The sequence below is a fragment of the Mustela nivalis genome (assembly GCF_964662115.1).
Source record: "Mustela nivalis genome assembly, chromosome: 1".
Taxonomy (NCBI): Eukaryota; Metazoa; Chordata; class Mammalia; order Carnivora; family Mustelidae; genus Mustela; species Mustela nivalis.
This window is the reverse complement of record NC_139020.1, coordinates 59648390-59665043: the sequence shown is the minus strand read 5'-3', so window position 1 is coordinate 59665043 and position 16654 is coordinate 59648390. Positions and strand designations below refer to the sequence as shown.

The 16654-nt window shown below is 39.4% G+C and overlaps 1 protein-coding gene across 2 annotated transcripts in view; it reads left to right on the top strand.

The window, feature by feature from the left end:
* The window catches only part of CCDC191 (coiled-coil domain containing 191), an 89584-nt gene that overhangs the window by 61336 nt on the left and 11594 nt on the right, over positions 1-16654 (top strand). For both annotated transcript variants that reach the window (XM_082740781.1, XM_082740782.1), the window contains exons 14-16: positions 5419-5562; positions 9288-9440; positions 9994-10139. In XM_082740781.1, coding sequence (XP_082596907.1) covers positions 5419-5562; positions 9288-9440; positions 9994-10139 — 443 coding nt within the window. The remainder of the gene's footprint in view (positions 1-5418; positions 5563-9287; positions 9441-9993; positions 10140-16654) is intronic.

The following is a 16654-nucleotide window of genomic DNA, read 5'->3' as shown; positions in this document are numbered from 1 at the left end:
TATTTATTTGACAGAGAGAGCTCACAAGGAGGTAGAGAGAGAGAGAGAGAGAGAGAAGCAGGCTCCCACTAGCAGAGAGCCCAAGGTGGAGCTCGATCCCAGGACCCTGAGATCATGACCTGAGCTGAAGGCAGAGGCTTAACCCACTGAGCCACCCAGGCACCCCACTTCCAACACAATTTTGAATAAAATTGATGAAAGTGGGCATCCTTATCTTGTTCATAATAGTAGAGGAGAAGCTTTTCAGTGTTGGGTGTGACGTTAGCTGTGAGCTTCTCAAGTATGGTCTTTATTGAGATACGTTCCTTCTGTAACCAATTTGTGGAGAGGGTGTTGAATTGTGTGAGATACATTTTCTGCATCTATTGAGATGATCATAGGATTTTTATCCTTCATTTTGTAACATGGGAGTATCACAGTGAGTGATTTGTGGATGTTGAACCATCCCTGCATCCCTGGAATAAATCCCACTTGATCATAATGTATGATACTTTTAATGTACTGTTTAATTTGATTTGCTGATATTTTGTTGAGATTTTATGTTCATCAGAGATACTGGCCTGTAAATTTCTTGAGTCCTTGTCTAGCTTTGGTATCAGGGTAATATTGGCCTTATAAAATGACTTAGGAAGTGTTCCCTTCTCTTACACTTTTTGGAAAAGTTTAAGAAGGATTGGTATTAATTCTTAAAATACTTGGTGGAATTTACCAGTAGCGCCTTCTGGTTTTGGACTTCTCTTTGTCAGAAGGATTTTGATTACTTATTCAGTCTCTTCACTAGTAATCCGTCTGTTCAGATTTTCTAATTCTTCATGATTCAGTCTTAGTAAAAGTTGTATGTTTTTAGGGATTTATCCATTTGTAGGTTAAGTTGTTGGTATATAATTGTTCATAGTAGTTTGTTATGATCCTTACTATTTCTGTGTTTTCTCTTTCATTTCTGATTTTATTTAAGTCTCTCCATTTTTTCTTAGTCTAGCCACAGGTTTGTCTGTTTTATCTTTTAAAATAGACATCTCTTAATTTCTTTGATCTTTTCTATTGTTTTTCTAGTCTCTATTTCATTTATTTCTGCACTGATCTTTCTTTCACCCTTCTGCTAACTTTGGGCATAGTTATTTCTTCTTCTAGTTTGTTGAGATGTATAGTTAAGCTGTTTGAGATCTTTCGTTTATTTTATGTAAGTGTTAAGTGCTATAAACTTCCCTCTTAAAACTGCTTTTGCTGCATCTCATAAGTTTTGGTTTATTTTGTTTACATTTTCATTTGCCTAGACATGTTTTTTGATTTCCCTTTTGATTTCTTCTTTGACTCATTGGTTATTTGTAAAGCATGTTGTTTAATTTTCATGTATTTGTGTGTTTTCCAGTTTTCCTTTTGTAATTGATTTTTAATTTCATAACATCGTGGTTGGAAAAGATGCTTGATATGATACCAGTTTTTTTTCAATTTATTAAGATTTGTTTTGTGACATATAACATGCAATCTATCCTGGAGAATATTCCCTGTACCCTTGAGAAAAATGCGTTATTCTGCTGTTGTTAAATGAAATGTTCTGCATATGTCTGTTAGATCCATCTGGTCAAACATATAATTTAAGTCCAGTGTTTCCATAGTGATTTTCTGTCAGTGTGATCTATCCATTTGGGTTATTTAGGTTTCCTACTATTACTGTACTGCTCTCTAGATCTCCCCTCAGAATGTTAGTATTTGCTTTATGTATTTGGGTGATTCAATAATTGGATGCATATTTTTTTAATTAGATGAACTCATTTGATACATTAAATTAGGCAAAGAAAAAATCTATGCAACTAAGTAAAAAGAAGCACATTCTCATACTACTTGAACACACAGCAGTGGCCAAAAATAATGAATTGTGGAATGGATCCCAAGATTTAATGCAAAAAAACACCCTATACAGAAAACTTCAGGCTTCTAACTTCACTAAATCTAATACTAAACATGCTTCCTTTTAGTCCTCAGCTTCTTGCAAGTCTTTTCCACTCTCTACTAACTGCAGAACATCAGTATATGCGGCTTCCAACCTGTGCTAGCAATCTGGGATCATTATCTAGGACTCTTCTAGGATCTCTGCCTCCTTTTTAATTGAATGATTTTCACCATCTTCAGTTTTCTTTTTTTTTTTTTTCAATCTTTTCTTCTTTTGCTTCTGTTTCATGCATTATTTTTTCTATGACCAATCACTTCGCCATGCCAGCTTTGATCTTGATCTACCTCACTGGAGGATTGACCATGATCCACTGAGCACCACGGGAAGGAGGGGTGGAGAACCAAGGGAACCGTGGAGGAAGACTGGTGTATAAATATTTATAATTGTTATATGCTCTTGATGAACTGACCCTTTTGTCATGGTATAATGACCTTTTTTTAAAATCTCTTGTTACAGTCTTTGGCTTAATGTCTGTTTTATCTGATATAAGGCTAGCTACTCCTGCTGTCTTTTGGCTTCTGTTTGCATGGAGTATCTCTTTTCTATCACTTCACTTTCAGTCTCTGTGTGTCCTTAAAGTTGAAATGAGCCACTCAGCAGTTTGAGTCCTGATTTTTTTCATCCATTCAGCCACTGTATGTATGGCTTTTCGCTGGAGAACGTAGTCTGTGTGCATTTAAAATATTGATAGGCATGGCTTATGATTGCCATTTTGCTAACTGTTTTCTAGCTCTTTTGTAGTTCCTTTATTCCTTTCTTCCTCTCTTGCTTTCTTCCTTTGTAATTTAATGATTCTCGTAGTGTTACGCTTTGATTCCTTTCTCTTAATCTTTTTTATTTATTTACTATAGGCTTATGCTTTGTGGTTGCATGAAGCTTGCATAAGACGTCTTGTAGTTTTAACAGTCTGTTTTAAGCTATAACTTCAAATGTATGTAAAACCTCTACATTTTTATACTCCCACTCCCAAAGTTTATATTTGATGTCACAATTTACATCTTTTTTTAAAAGATTTTATTTATTTTAGAGAGAGAACATGAGTGGGAGGGGTAGAGGAGGGGAGAGAGAATCTGAAGCAGACTCCATGCTGAGTGTAGAGCCCAATGTGGGACTTGAGCTCACAACCCTGAGACCACAACCTGAGCTAAAACCAAGAGTCAGATGGTCAACTGACTGGAGTGCCCAGGCACCGCACAATTTACATCTTTTATAGTGTGCATCCATTAACAAATTATTATTATAGTTATATTTAATACTTTTGTCTTTTAACCTTTATACTAGAGTTGTAAGAGATTCACCTACCACCATTACCGTATTATTTTCTATTAAACTATTTATATATATACCTTTACCAGTGAATTTTACAGTTTCATATGCTTTTATGTTACTAGCTAGTGTCCTTCACTTCAACTTAAAACCCTTAAAAAAAAAAAAAAAGATTTATTTATTTATTTGTTTGTTTGAGATAGAGAGAAGGGGCAGGGAAGCAGACTTTGGATGAGCAGAGATCCTGATGCAGGGCTGGATCTCCGGACTCTGAGATCATGACCTGAGGCAAAACCAAGAGTCGGATACCTAACCAATTGAGCTACCCAGTTGCCCCTTGAATTAGTCCTTTTCAGTGTTGGGATTTGAGTAAGGCTGGTCTAGTGGTAATGAATTTATTTTGCTTTGGTTTGTCTGGAAAATTATTTTATTTCTCCTTCAATTTTGAAGGACATCTTTGCTGGGTAGACTGTTCTTGTTTGGCTGGTTTTTTCTTCTAGCACTTTGAATATACCATCCCACTCCCTCTGTCCTACAAGGTTTCTGCTAAAAAACTAGTTGATTGTCTTATGGGAGTGCCCTTGTATGTAACAAGTTGCTTTTCTCTTGCTGATACTCTACTTTTCTTTAACTTTTAACAGTTTAATTGTCTTGGTGTGTCCCTCTTTAGATGTATATTGTTTGGTATTCTTTGGGTTTCCTGGATACGGATGTCTGTTTCTTTCCCCAGGGAATTTTTCAGCCAGTATTTTCTCTAAAGAAGCTTTCTGCCCCCTCCTTTCTTCTGGAACCCCTGTAATGCTTATATTTCTACCCTTGATGATGTCCTGTCAGTCCGTTATGCTATCTTCATTCTTTTTTTCTTTTGACCCTGATTGGATTAATTCTCTGCTCTGTCTTTAAATTGGCTTATCCTTTCTTCTGCCTGATATAGCCTGATGTTGAACCCTTTATCAAATTTTTCAGTTCAGTTACTATATTCTTCAGCTATATGATTTATGTTTGGGAGTTTTTTTATATATTTTGTATCTCTTTGGTGAAATTCTTTGTTCATGCATTACTCAGTGGGCATTTTTTTATGATCACTGTTTTGAATTGTCTATTGAGTAAATCATTTATTTCATTAAGATTGATTTCTAGAGATTCATCTTGTTCCTTTCATTGGAAGATATTCCCGTCTCTACTTTTCTTGACTCTTCCTGTTGGTTTCTGCACATGAGATAAAGCAGCCACCTCTCATAGTCTTGACAGAGCGGTCTCTTGTGGGAGATGAACCTTATCAGTCAGTCTCATCTAGGTTCTTGACCTTAGCCTTCATCCAGTCTGTTGTCTTTGTTCTTAGCTCCTAGTAGTTGAGCTGTACCAATACTTGTCAGTGTCCCAAAGGGGAAAATCTCAGTCAGCACCTAGATCCAAGCTGATTAGCTGATTATAAAACTGTACCCTCCTGTGAAATGTGTAAACCTGACAATTCACAGACCTGTACCCCTGGGGCAAATAATACATTATATGTTAATAAAAATAATTAATAAAGGAAAAGAAGAAAAATATATTAAAAAAACAATAACACTGTACCCTCAAGTAGCAGCTGAGAATGTAGGGTAACTAAGCCCCTTCCAGGGAGAAACTATGAGATGTATTTTGCCTGCTCCCTCTGCACTGAGTCCACATGGGGAGAAGGGTGCTTCTACACCCATTTAAAAATTACTTCTTTGTTACAGTCCTGTAGAACTTGTAAATGTAAGCTCCACTGGCTTTCCGAGCCAAGCAAACCAGGGTCCCATCCCTCAAGTGGTAATCATAAATGTTGGGTAACCAGATTGTGTCCAAGCTCCTTCCAGAGAGATGCTGGTTGTTTGGTTTTATTGGAGTGAGCAAGAGGGAAAAGGCAGAATAAGAGTCTGCGTTCCTCAGAGAGAAGTTCCAAGTTAGGAGTTCCCTCCCTGTTGTATGGTGCTGTGCCAGGGATGGGGTTTATGTCAGAAGCCTGTTTCAGTCCTTCCTACCCAATTTGATATGGGTGTTTTCCTCATTCACCTGATAGGGAAGAGTCACTCAGCTAGTTTCTAGATTTCTAACAGAGGGAAATGCTCTGTATGTAGCTATACACTGAATGCATCCAAGGCCGGAAGGAAGTCCAGGACCACTTATGTCACCATCTTGGTCCCTTCTCAGCATTTTCACGTTTGAATTTTTCCCAGAAAGAACTAGAGAAGCAGAAGAGAATTAAGAGGAATCAGCAGCTGGAAGCAGTCGCCAAAGAACATTATGAAAGGATGTTGCTAAGGAAAAAAGGCCTGGAACCTTGGAAGAAATTGAGACTGCAAAACAAGCAAAACATCCAGGTATGGTGTCACACGCTTCCTTCCAAAATTACAAAATGGACTTTTCAAATGGAATAAACACCCAATTCAAATTGAGGGCTGCTTGGTGATTTAAAAGCTAAAAATAAAAGCTAATCGAGTGTATGTAATTCTTTGTTTTGGATAAGAGTTCAGATTTGGTCTTCCAAGACAGAGAAAGATTTCTATAATTGCGCAGGTTGGAAACAAAGTGAGTAGATTTTTTATTAAAGACTTTTTTAAAGTAAGATGAATAGAGGCTTCTCTCAATTTTAGCCATGTTTCTCATAAAGAGGAAATAATTACCATAAGGTATTAGGTTTCTGTTTGAATAAAGCTGCATAACGCCCTCAAAAATCAGCGGCTTGCAATTTAGACATTTGTTTCTTACTCACAGGTCTGTGGGCCAGCTGTGGATTATATTCAGGTTTCTCCACAGCCTCTTTCTGGCTTCAGCAGTAATTCAGGCCGTGCTTTTCACCTGGCAAATGTCTACTGTGCAACAACTAAACCCAATGATGTAAACAACCCACACAACATCTCTCCTTGTATCCTGTCCACTAACATTTCATTGGCCGAAGCAAATCACAGAGACAAACTCAAGGTCGTTAAGAGGAGGAAAAGTTCCATCTACTTCACTGAGAGGCATTATGAAATCACATACAAAGAGTAGGGATCTGTAATCCTATTATAGGGAACCATAACCAACTCTGCCACACAGAGATATATAAAATCAAGTAAATCAAGCTTCAAACTTACCCAGTGCATAGGGCAGGGCATTCTAAACTAAATGATCAGAAGCTCAAAATAGATGAGATGTTATTTTTAGAATTGTTTAAAAATAAGCACAGTAATTCTAGGTATGACCACTATTGCTTACACATTTGGCCAGGTTAATATTGAAGAGTAAAACTAGCGTTTGGGGTTATGAAAACCAAGTATCATGAGCCCCACTAAATTGAGTAATGCTGCAGATTATACCTCTGGAAACGTGACGTAGGCTCCCTGCCTATTCATTCTTCATTCTGTTTGTTCTCTCCTTGTTTTTCATACTTTTTTACCTTCCCAAAATTGTTTTTTTCCTCTGTCCCTGATTTTTTTTCCTCAGCCTCCTTACCAATGGTTCTGGAATTACTGAGTATTCCAAACCAGCTGAGGAAGGCCATTTGTGGTGATCTGGCCTGAGGGCAAGAGGATCCATCTGTGCCCCGAGTCATTGCTATTTTGCTGTGGCTTTTTCCTTGTAATGAGAGAGAAGGGCTGACTCTCTAGTCTTCTGAGTGAATGAATTTGGAAATGAAATTTGAAATTTGAACTGAAAATTTCCTTACAAAGATCATTTGCTATCTAACTGAATGCTTCTAGTTTTGTTTTATCTGGCTTTTGTATATTGGGGGCGGGGGTTCATTTATTAATACGCAAAGGAAAAGCAGACAGCGAATGGAAAGATTCATTCTTATATTCCTATCAGCTCTTCTTTTTTGGTCCTAGTAATTGAATGAATTCAAAAAAGGTATAAAATGCTGAAACAAATTGAATCTATGGGTGAATAACCAAATTAAAATTTTTCTATTTCTTTATTTAAATAAAAAAATAGAAACTGGATTTTGATCTGAAAATGACAATTATAGGCTTTAAATACAGAAAAACCCAATTAAAAGAAAAACAGGAAGACAAATCTGAAACCAGCCTTTCCAAACTTTTCTGTTCATAAAACCTGTTATCCATTCATCTGGAGATCTTATAAAAATGTACATTCCTGGTTCCACCGCCAGGTATTCTCGGTATGTCTGAGATGCTGGCTGGTGTGCATCAAGGAATCTGCATTTTTAATAAGTAGCCTGGGGAATTCTGAGTGATCTGAGTACCACGTTTTGGGAATCACCTCTCTAGCTCATAACAAGTGCATTCGCTTCCTATTGCTGTTACAACAAATTACCACAACATTAGCAACTTACAGTAACACATATACTAACTTAGAACTGGACTTGCTGGGCCAAGGTCTGAGTATCAGCAGGGCACCTTCCTTCTGGTGGTTCCAAGGGGGGTGGAATCTGTTTCTGAGCCTCTTTCACCTTCCAGTGGCCACCGGCATCCTGTTGCTCTCAGCTCCCTCCTCGAATCACTCTTCTCTCTGCTTTCAGGTCACATACACTGATGCTGACCCTGTCACTTCCCTCTGACAAGCATTCTTGTGATTACATTTAGGGCTCTTGCATATCATACAGGATAATCTCCCCATTTTACAATCCTTCACTTAATCATATCTGCAAAGTCCCTTGTACCACATAAGGTAACATATTTACAGGTTCCAGGGATCAGGACATGGCCTTCCCTGAGAGCCTACTATTCAGTCTGTCATGACAAGGTAGTAGAATTTTAGAGCATTAGCAGTCCTCTCCACCTCTTTCTATTTGTAATAAGGGCACTGAGCCTTAGAGAGTACTGACTTCTTGAAGTCACATAGCACATTGGTTACAAAGCCAAAGTATAGCCAGCACCTGGAAACACAGACCAGGAAAGCAACCCAGTTCTGGCACACCATTAAACTGTCAGAACCAGAATATTAAGGTAGATGGTAACCACCAGGTGAAAGTTAAAAAATAAGAAATAAAAGGAAAAGTTCTGGAGCACAGTAAAAGGAAGGGGTAGCTTCTTTTACCCAACTGAGTTGGCTTCTAGGAAGGGATACCAAAAAAATTAAGAAAAAAGAAAGATCCAGTTAAACAGTCCCTGCCTTGTTTGTAACATTTTTTCAGAAGAGTTATTTAGCATTTTTCCCTTAAACTCAGTATACTATAGGATATTTAATCCAAAAACCATTTCAGAACTTCTTTGAGACCTTCTGATAATCTTTTTCTTCCTGGTTCTCTGTTTTCCCGGAGGACAAAGAGCAGGAAGCAAAGCAAAGCCTGGGATGAGTCAGGCCAGACAGTGGTTTCGAGTGCCCCAGTGGCCTCCTGGATGGTCATTTGGGCCAATAAGTAGGACTGTCAAGAGATTCACTTGGATCACTCCCATTCATGGTGCTGGCTGGTTAGGCAAGGCTTCGAAAAAGGTGTAATTGTATGGATAGGATTGAGAGGGAAGGGTTTTTCCTGCCTGCCTCTTAAAAGAATATAACAGTTCCCTTTTAAATTTCATAAACTCTGAGTTACATGTTTATTTTGGAATGCTCTTTCTGAACCTTTTAAGTTGGTAATACATTAAATTATTCATCCTGTTATTTTCCTATCAAATGTTTTTGTGGTTTATTAACAATGTCTAAATTTCAATGCTGGTGACAGCTCATACTAGAAAACTTGTTGAAAGTATTGGCATTTCCTCAGTTAGACAGTGGTTAAGTACATAATAGAGAGGTTTATTATGGAGTTGCTGTCCAAGCTCCAGGAGAACAAACTGAGAATATCATCACCTACACACTTCGAAACTTGATGCAAGTGAAATAATGGCTTTGGAGGTTTATTCCATTTTCCAAATAACCAGCCAGTCACTGTGGTCTTCGGGGAGTCAGCACTGCAAGGCTGTGCATGATGTGAATCTAAAACCCCCATAAAATAGGGTCAGTAGAAGAGCTCTTAGGACATAGTCTGAATGCCCTTAAGATTATTCCCTCCATAGTGACTTACAAGTAGTTTATGGCATTATTTGCCAAGGTGGTATGTAGTTCCTTAAGTGATTAAACATACAAGAGATAAATTCCTTTTCTCATTTAAAAAATTGTCCAGGTGGCTGAAGAACATCACTCTTTGGCTCTACAGAGAAAATGCCTGCTGTCCTGGTTCCAGTATAGTCAGGAAGTCCTGGCTAGGAACACAGCCCGGGCTGATCAGTTCTATTGCCAAATGTTGCTTCGGAGAGTTATCCGGAGCTGGCTACAGGTAAGGCCATACAGGGAAGGAAGCTTTAAATACATGTCTCTGCTCAATCCTATGTAAGAAAATTAGGTGCAATCCAGATGTCCATAACTATTGTTTTTCTTTTTTTTTTTTTTTTTTCAAGAATAATATAGAATAGTCAGTCCTGTTCCTTGCTTTGAAATGAATATGAAAATGTCAAATCAATTCTTCCTAAGTATAAAATACTTTTTACACAGAGTGTCCATAAACTGTTTATAAACTTAATGTAACATTACATCAGCTTTTGCTTTTATACTCATTTCTTGTTGCTTATCCCATAATTGCTTAAGTGATTTTACTAGAAACCTACCCCCTCAGGCTTAGAACAGTTTCCACACTTCTGGCTCCATTGTTTTTTTAATACATTGCAGAGGATATTATCTTGGCTGCCATGCTATCTTTTTCTCTTTATGCCCCCCCCCCAGTGTCCTTTGTTCTTTTGTATTTGTTGCAGTTCTCTTTGTACTGTTTATTTGCTATAATTCTTTGTCTGTGATATTATTTGTCTCACTTCTATTCCTTTCTTCATCCCCAGTACATGACTGATCTGGAGGAAGAAGTACAAAAACTGTGGGTACATTTTCTTCAGAAGAAGATATTCAGGGCCTGGTTTACTATGGTCAGGGAAGCCCAGATTGTTTCCCAGAGCAAGCATGAGATTGCAGTGGAACATCATGACAGGTGAGGTTCTGATTTCTGAGGAAATTCACTCGGACTTCATAACTCTTCCACAGTGTATTCTTTGCCTGGGATATGGCTTATGGATGAGGTGAGGGCTCAGAGAGCTGGGTACTTGAAGCTAACCAGACAGCGGGGGGAGGCCCAGCTCATCCAGTGACTCTTTGGAAACCCCTGGAACTCCTGGGTCTCCATCTTAAAATGAGGGGGAGGAGGATGCCTGCCCTCTCTGCCTCACAGGGGCTTTCCAGAGAGTGAAATGATGAGAAATACATGAATCACCTGAGCAAAGTATTACTGTCTATTAGTCATGCAGGTTTATCTCTGAAGTTGTCTTTAACATTTACTCTGAAATACACCACCAATAGAAAAAAGTGCTTAAATCATACAGATACAGCTTAATGAATTACTGTCAAGTGGACTCCCATGTCACCGCCACTGAGGTCAAGAAATAGGACGCTGGGGGCGCCTGGGTGGCTCAGTGGGTTAAGCCGCTGCCTTCGGCTCAGGTCATGATCTCAGGGTCCTGGGATCGAGTCCTGCATCGGGCTTTCTGCTCAGCAGGGAGCCTGCTTCCCTCTCTCTCTCTCTGCCTGCCTCTCCATCTACTTGTGATTTCTCTCTGTCAAATAAAAAAAATTAAAAAAAAAAAGAAAAAAGAAAAAAAGAAATAGGACGCTGCTGGCCCCTGGAAATCCCCATGGGCCCCTTCCCAATTACAAGCCGTGCCCTTCCCTCCAAAGGTAAAGGGCTCCCCTGACTTTTATAATGAGTACATCCTTGGGTTTCTTTTCACTTTGGCCTAAGGATGCAGCCTTCGAGGCTATAATTTTGTGTTGCCTGGCTTGGAACTTTACAGTAGTGGAATCATGGTATACACCCTATTAATATTTATAATACAGTGATGTCTTACTTAAGCCAGTGTCCTATAAGCTATTCTTATATACATTTTGTGTCCTATAAGCTATTCTTATATACATTTTTGCTTGGATTCCTAATTTTAAGTATTTTGGATGGAAATGTTCTAAATTTCATTACATACTTTCCCTTGAGAGTAAACAAATGATCTGTGTTTTAATGATCAGTAGTCATTGCTTATGAGCATGATGTGGTGGGCGGATGCCTCCAAGCTCTGAGGCGGGAAGATTGTTCTTTAACTGGAGAAATGACCCCTAACTCACTGCACCCAGATTAATTTTTGGTTCCTTTGTTTTCATTTGCTTGTATGTGCCTTTGCAAATGTCTGGTTTTTATAAAAGCATTCCTGTCTTGCCGCTAAGGTGCCCACCAGCAGCAAACCCTACTCACCCTTGTTTACAGGTTACTGAAATCTGTGGGCCAGGAAAACAATAAGCAAGTTGATTCTAATTTGGTCTAAAAGAAAATAAGCAATGAGTGAGGATACCCAGAGGACTTGCATTTGAATAAATGCTTCCCTTTGAAGGTTGCCGTTTAAGACTGGGTCTGCATGACCCTGGACAAATAACCTTTCAGAACTTCCCGGTCCTCTTTTGTAAAATGGGGATAACAACAGAACCAATCTAACAGCATTGTTGAGAAGACTAAACAGGGAAACATGGTACCTCACTTAGCACTGCTTAGTCCCCAAATAATAGCTATGTTTTATTTACTGTCGATGTTCGAGTGTTGTTATTAAACATCCTATTTGTCCACCTTTATTTTCTTTCTGTTTCTCAGCTGCCATGTACAGACTGAGAGATTCACTGGGACAGTTGCCCAGTGTGGCGCAGGACTGCCAGAGAGGGTGTTCACACACCCCAGAGAGGAGGGGGGCAGTGTCAGGATTTCCATTTTCAGGCAAGGAAACAGAAGCTGCAAGTAGCAGATTGATTTAGTACACAAATACCAAATGATGGAGCCTGGGCTCTGAGTCAGGCTCTCTGACTCCAGACCATTCTCTTCTTCTTGTAGCCCACCTCCTTCGCCAGTTTTCTAATTCAGTCTTGTTTGTAAACTGTAAGATACAGTAGTAAGATAGTGGTCCTATGCAGGGCTTGAAGTTAGGAAATCAATATCGGAATCCATGCATTCAACAAGAAATAAATTCTCAGCCAGTTTCTAGTTGATATAAAAGCATCACCAGGGGTGGCTCACTCAGGTTGTGCGTCTACCTTCAGCTCTAGTTGTGATCCCAGGGTCCTGGGATTGAGCCAAGCCCTGCATTGGGCTCCCAGCTCAGCAAAAAATCTGCTTCTCCCTCCCCCTACTTATGTACTCTCTGTCTTCCGTCTCTCTTGCTCACTCTCTCAATTAAAAAAAAAAAAAAATCTGGGGCGCCTGGGTGGCTCAGTGGGTTAAGCCACTGCCTTCGGCTCGGGTCATGATCTCAGGGTCCTGGGATCGAGTCACGCATCGGGCTCTCTGCTCAGCAGGGAGCCTGCTTCCCTCTCTCCCTCTCTCTGCCTGCCTCTCCATCTACTTGTGATTTCTCTCTGTCAAATAAATAAATAAAATCTTAAAAAAATAAAAAATAAATTTAAAAAAGTCTTAAAAAAAAGAAAAATCATCACCAGGACTTGATGGCTTCCATCTTAGCTCCATCCTCCATGGCTGACCCCTCCACGGCTCCTCAGACAGACCTCGTGGCTTCCTTGGAGCTTTCACACAAGCTGATCAGTGCACCTCCCTGACTACCCAGTCTCCATATCCCTCTCTAGCCACTGTCCCACCCTGTTTTCTTCATAGCACTGAAGACTGTCTGAAGTTACACATTTATTTATCATCTGTCCCTCCCAACAGTAGAAGTGCCGTATCTTACTCAGTGCTGTGTTCCCAGGTGGTGGTAATGCCCAGTACAGGTGCAGAGCGGGTACTGTGATACTCGGTCCGGAAATGAATGGATGCATTTTCTTGCAGGAGTGACCCTATTGTTTAGTCACGGGTCTTTTAAAAGGAACTTTTAAAAAGAACATTTAAAAATTGATATTCAAGTTCTTATTCAATGTTATATGAATTAAAGAACATTATCTAGAATAGTTGTGGGGGAAAGGGAAGGAAGGAGAGACATTTATTAGTGTGAGGCCTCATCTTAAAAGTTCAGTAACACTGAGATGATCCTAATAAGAACATGAGGCATAATCTTACATATTTATATCACTTCTCAATGTATTAATTTATAATTACATAGAGAGTTACAATCTGTAAATCTGGAATTTTATACTTGGTGGGACAAGATGTCAGCCAGACCTAGGTGTCTCATCATCAGTACTCCCACGAGAGCTCAGCTGTGGAGTTCTCCCGCGAGAGCTCAGCTGTGTGCTTGTCCGGCTCCTCGTGCATGAACCAGTAGATTTTTTTTAATATTATAGGTACTGTTCTATTTGTCTTACATATGTGATGGCACTGGATAAATGACATCTCCATGACTGAGCAATTGCTATTATTATCCTCATTGTTTAAATCCAGTATAATTAATATGCAGTGTTAGTTTCAGGTGTACAATAAAGTAATTCAACAATTCCATACTCAGTGCTCATAACAATAAGTGCACCTCGTTAATGAAAATTAAAGGGGCTTATTAGAGAAATCTCAGAGCCTTTAATATATTAAATGTGCACTCTGAGTCTTTAACAGAACAAATGTGTACTTTTTGCTAAACTTTTTTATTTTTAATTTAAATTCAATTTAGTTGACATAGATTAGTTTCAGAGGTAGAGGTCAGTGATTCATCAGTGGCATATAATATCCAGTGCTCATTACATCAACTATCTTCCTTAATGCGCATCACCCATTTATCCCATTCCCCCACCCACCTCCTCCCCAGCCACCCTCTGTTTCCTATAGTTAAGAGTTTTTTTATGGATTGCTTCCCTCTCTGCTTTTAATCTAATTTTTCCTCCCTTTCCCCTGTATTCATCTGTTTTGTTTCTTTTTTTTTTTTTTTTTAAGATTTTATTTATTTATTTGGCAGAGAGAGATCACAAGTAGGCAGAGAGGCAGGCAGAGAGAGAGGAGGAAGCAGGCTCCCTGCTGAGCAGAGAGCCCGATGCGGGACTCGATCCCAGAACCCTGGGATCATGACCTGAGCCGAAGGCAGCGGCTTAACCCACTGAGCCACCCAGGCGCCCCGCATCTGTTTTGTTTCTTAAACAGTAAATGCACTCTTAATCCCCTTCATCTGTATCACCCATCCCCATAGCCCTCTCCCCTCTGGCAACCGCCAGTTTGTTCTTTGCATTTAAAATTCTGGGGCTTTTTTGTTGTTGTCTCTTTCTTATTTCTTAAATTCCACATGTAAGTGAAATCATACGGTATTTGTCTTTCTCTGACTTACTTTACTTAACATTATACCTACCCTCTAGATCCATCCATGTTGTTGCAAATGGCAAGATTCCATTCTTTTTATGGCTGAATAATATACCATTATATATATGTGTGTGTGTGTGTGTGTGTGTTGTTCGTATAATACACACACACACATACACACCACATCTCCTTAATTTATTGTATTGCTTCCATATGTGGCTATTGTAAACAGTGCTGCAATAAACGTGGGGGTGCTTACATTTTTCAAATTAATGTTTTTATATTCTGAGTAAATACCCAGTGGAGGGGTGCCTGGGTGGCTCAGTGGGTTAAAGCCTCTGCCTTGGCTCAGGTCATGATTCCAGGGTCCTGGGATCGAGCCCCGAATCAGTCTCTCTCCTCAGGAGGAGCCTGCTTCCTCCTCTCTCTCTCTCTGCCTGCCTCTCTGCCTACTTGTGATCTCTGTCGAAGTCAGTGTACAGAAATCAGTGGCTTTCTAATACACTAACAATGAAAATACAGAAAGGGAAATTAGAGAATCGATTCCATTTACTATAGCACCAAGAACTATAAGATACCTGGGAATAAACCTAACCAAAGAGGTAAAGGATCTGTACTCGAGGAACTACAGAACACTCCTGAAAGAAATTGAAGAAGACACAAAAAGATGGAAGACCATTCCATGCTCTTGGATCAGAAGAATAAACATTGTTACAATGTCTATACTGCCTAGAGCAATCCATACTTTTAATGCCATTCCGATCAAAATTCCACCAGTATTTTTCAAAGAGCTGGAGCAAATAATCCAAAAATTTGTATGGAATCAGAAGAGACCCTGAATCGCTAAGGAAATGTTGAAAAACAAAAATAAAACTGAGGGCATCACGTTACCTGATATCAAGCTTTACTACAAAGTTGTGATCACCAAGACAGCATGGTACCGGCGTAAAAACAGACACATAGACCAGTGGAACAGAGTAGAGAGCCCACATATGGACCCTCAACTCTATGGTCAAATAATCTTCGACAAAATAGGAAAAAATATACAGTGGAAAAAAGACAATCTCTTCAATAAATGGTGCTGGGAAAACTGGACAGCTATATGTAGAAGAATGAAACTCGACCATTCTCTTACACCGTACACAAAGATAAACTCAAAATGGATAAAAGACCTCAATGTGAGAAAGGAATCCATCAGAATCCTAGAGGAGAATATAGGCAGTAACGTTACCTCTTCAATATCAGCCACAGCAACCTTTCAAGATATGTCTCCAAAGGCAAAGGAAACAAGCGAAAATGAACTTTTGGGACTTCATCAAAATCAAAAGGTTCTGCACAGCAAAGAAAACAGTCGACAAAACAAAGAGGCAACCCACAGAATAGGAGAAGATATTTGCAAATGACAGAACAGACAAAAGGTTGATATCCAGGATCTATAAAGAACTCCTCAAACTCAACACACACAAAACAGACAATCATATAAAAAAATGGGCAGAAGATATGAGCAGACACTTCTCCAATGAAGACATACAAATGGCTATCAGACATATGAAAAAATGTTCATCATCACTAGCCATCAGGGAGATTCAAATTAAAACCACATTGAGATACCACTTTACACCACTTAGAATGGCCAAAATTAGCAAGACAGGAAACAACATGTGTTGGAGGGGATGTGGAGAAAGGGAACCCTCTTACACTGTTGGTGGGAATGCAAGTTGGTGCAGCCACTTTGGAGAACAGTGTGGAGATTCCTCAAGCAATTAAAAATAGAGCTTCCCTCTGACCTTGCAATTGCACTACTGGATATTTACCCCAAAGATACAGATGTAGTGAAAAGAAGGGCCATCTGTACCCCAATGTTTATAGCAGCAATGGCCACGGTCACCAAACTGTGGAAAGAACCAAGATGCCCTTCAATGGACGAATGGATAAGGAAGATGTGGTCCATATACACTACGGAGTATTATGCCTCCATCAGAAAGGATGAATACCGAACTTTTACAGCAACATGGACAGGACTGGAAGAGATTATGCTGAGTGAAATAAGTCAAGCAGAGTCAGTCAGTTATCATATGGTTTCACTTATTTGTGGAGCACAACAAATAGCATGAGGACAAGGGGAGTTAGAGAGGAGAAGGGAGTTGAGGGAAATTGGAAGGGGAGGTGAACCATGAGAGACTATGGACTCTGAAAAACAATCTGAGGATTTTGAAGGGGCGGGTTGTGGGAGGTTGGGAGAACCAGGTGGT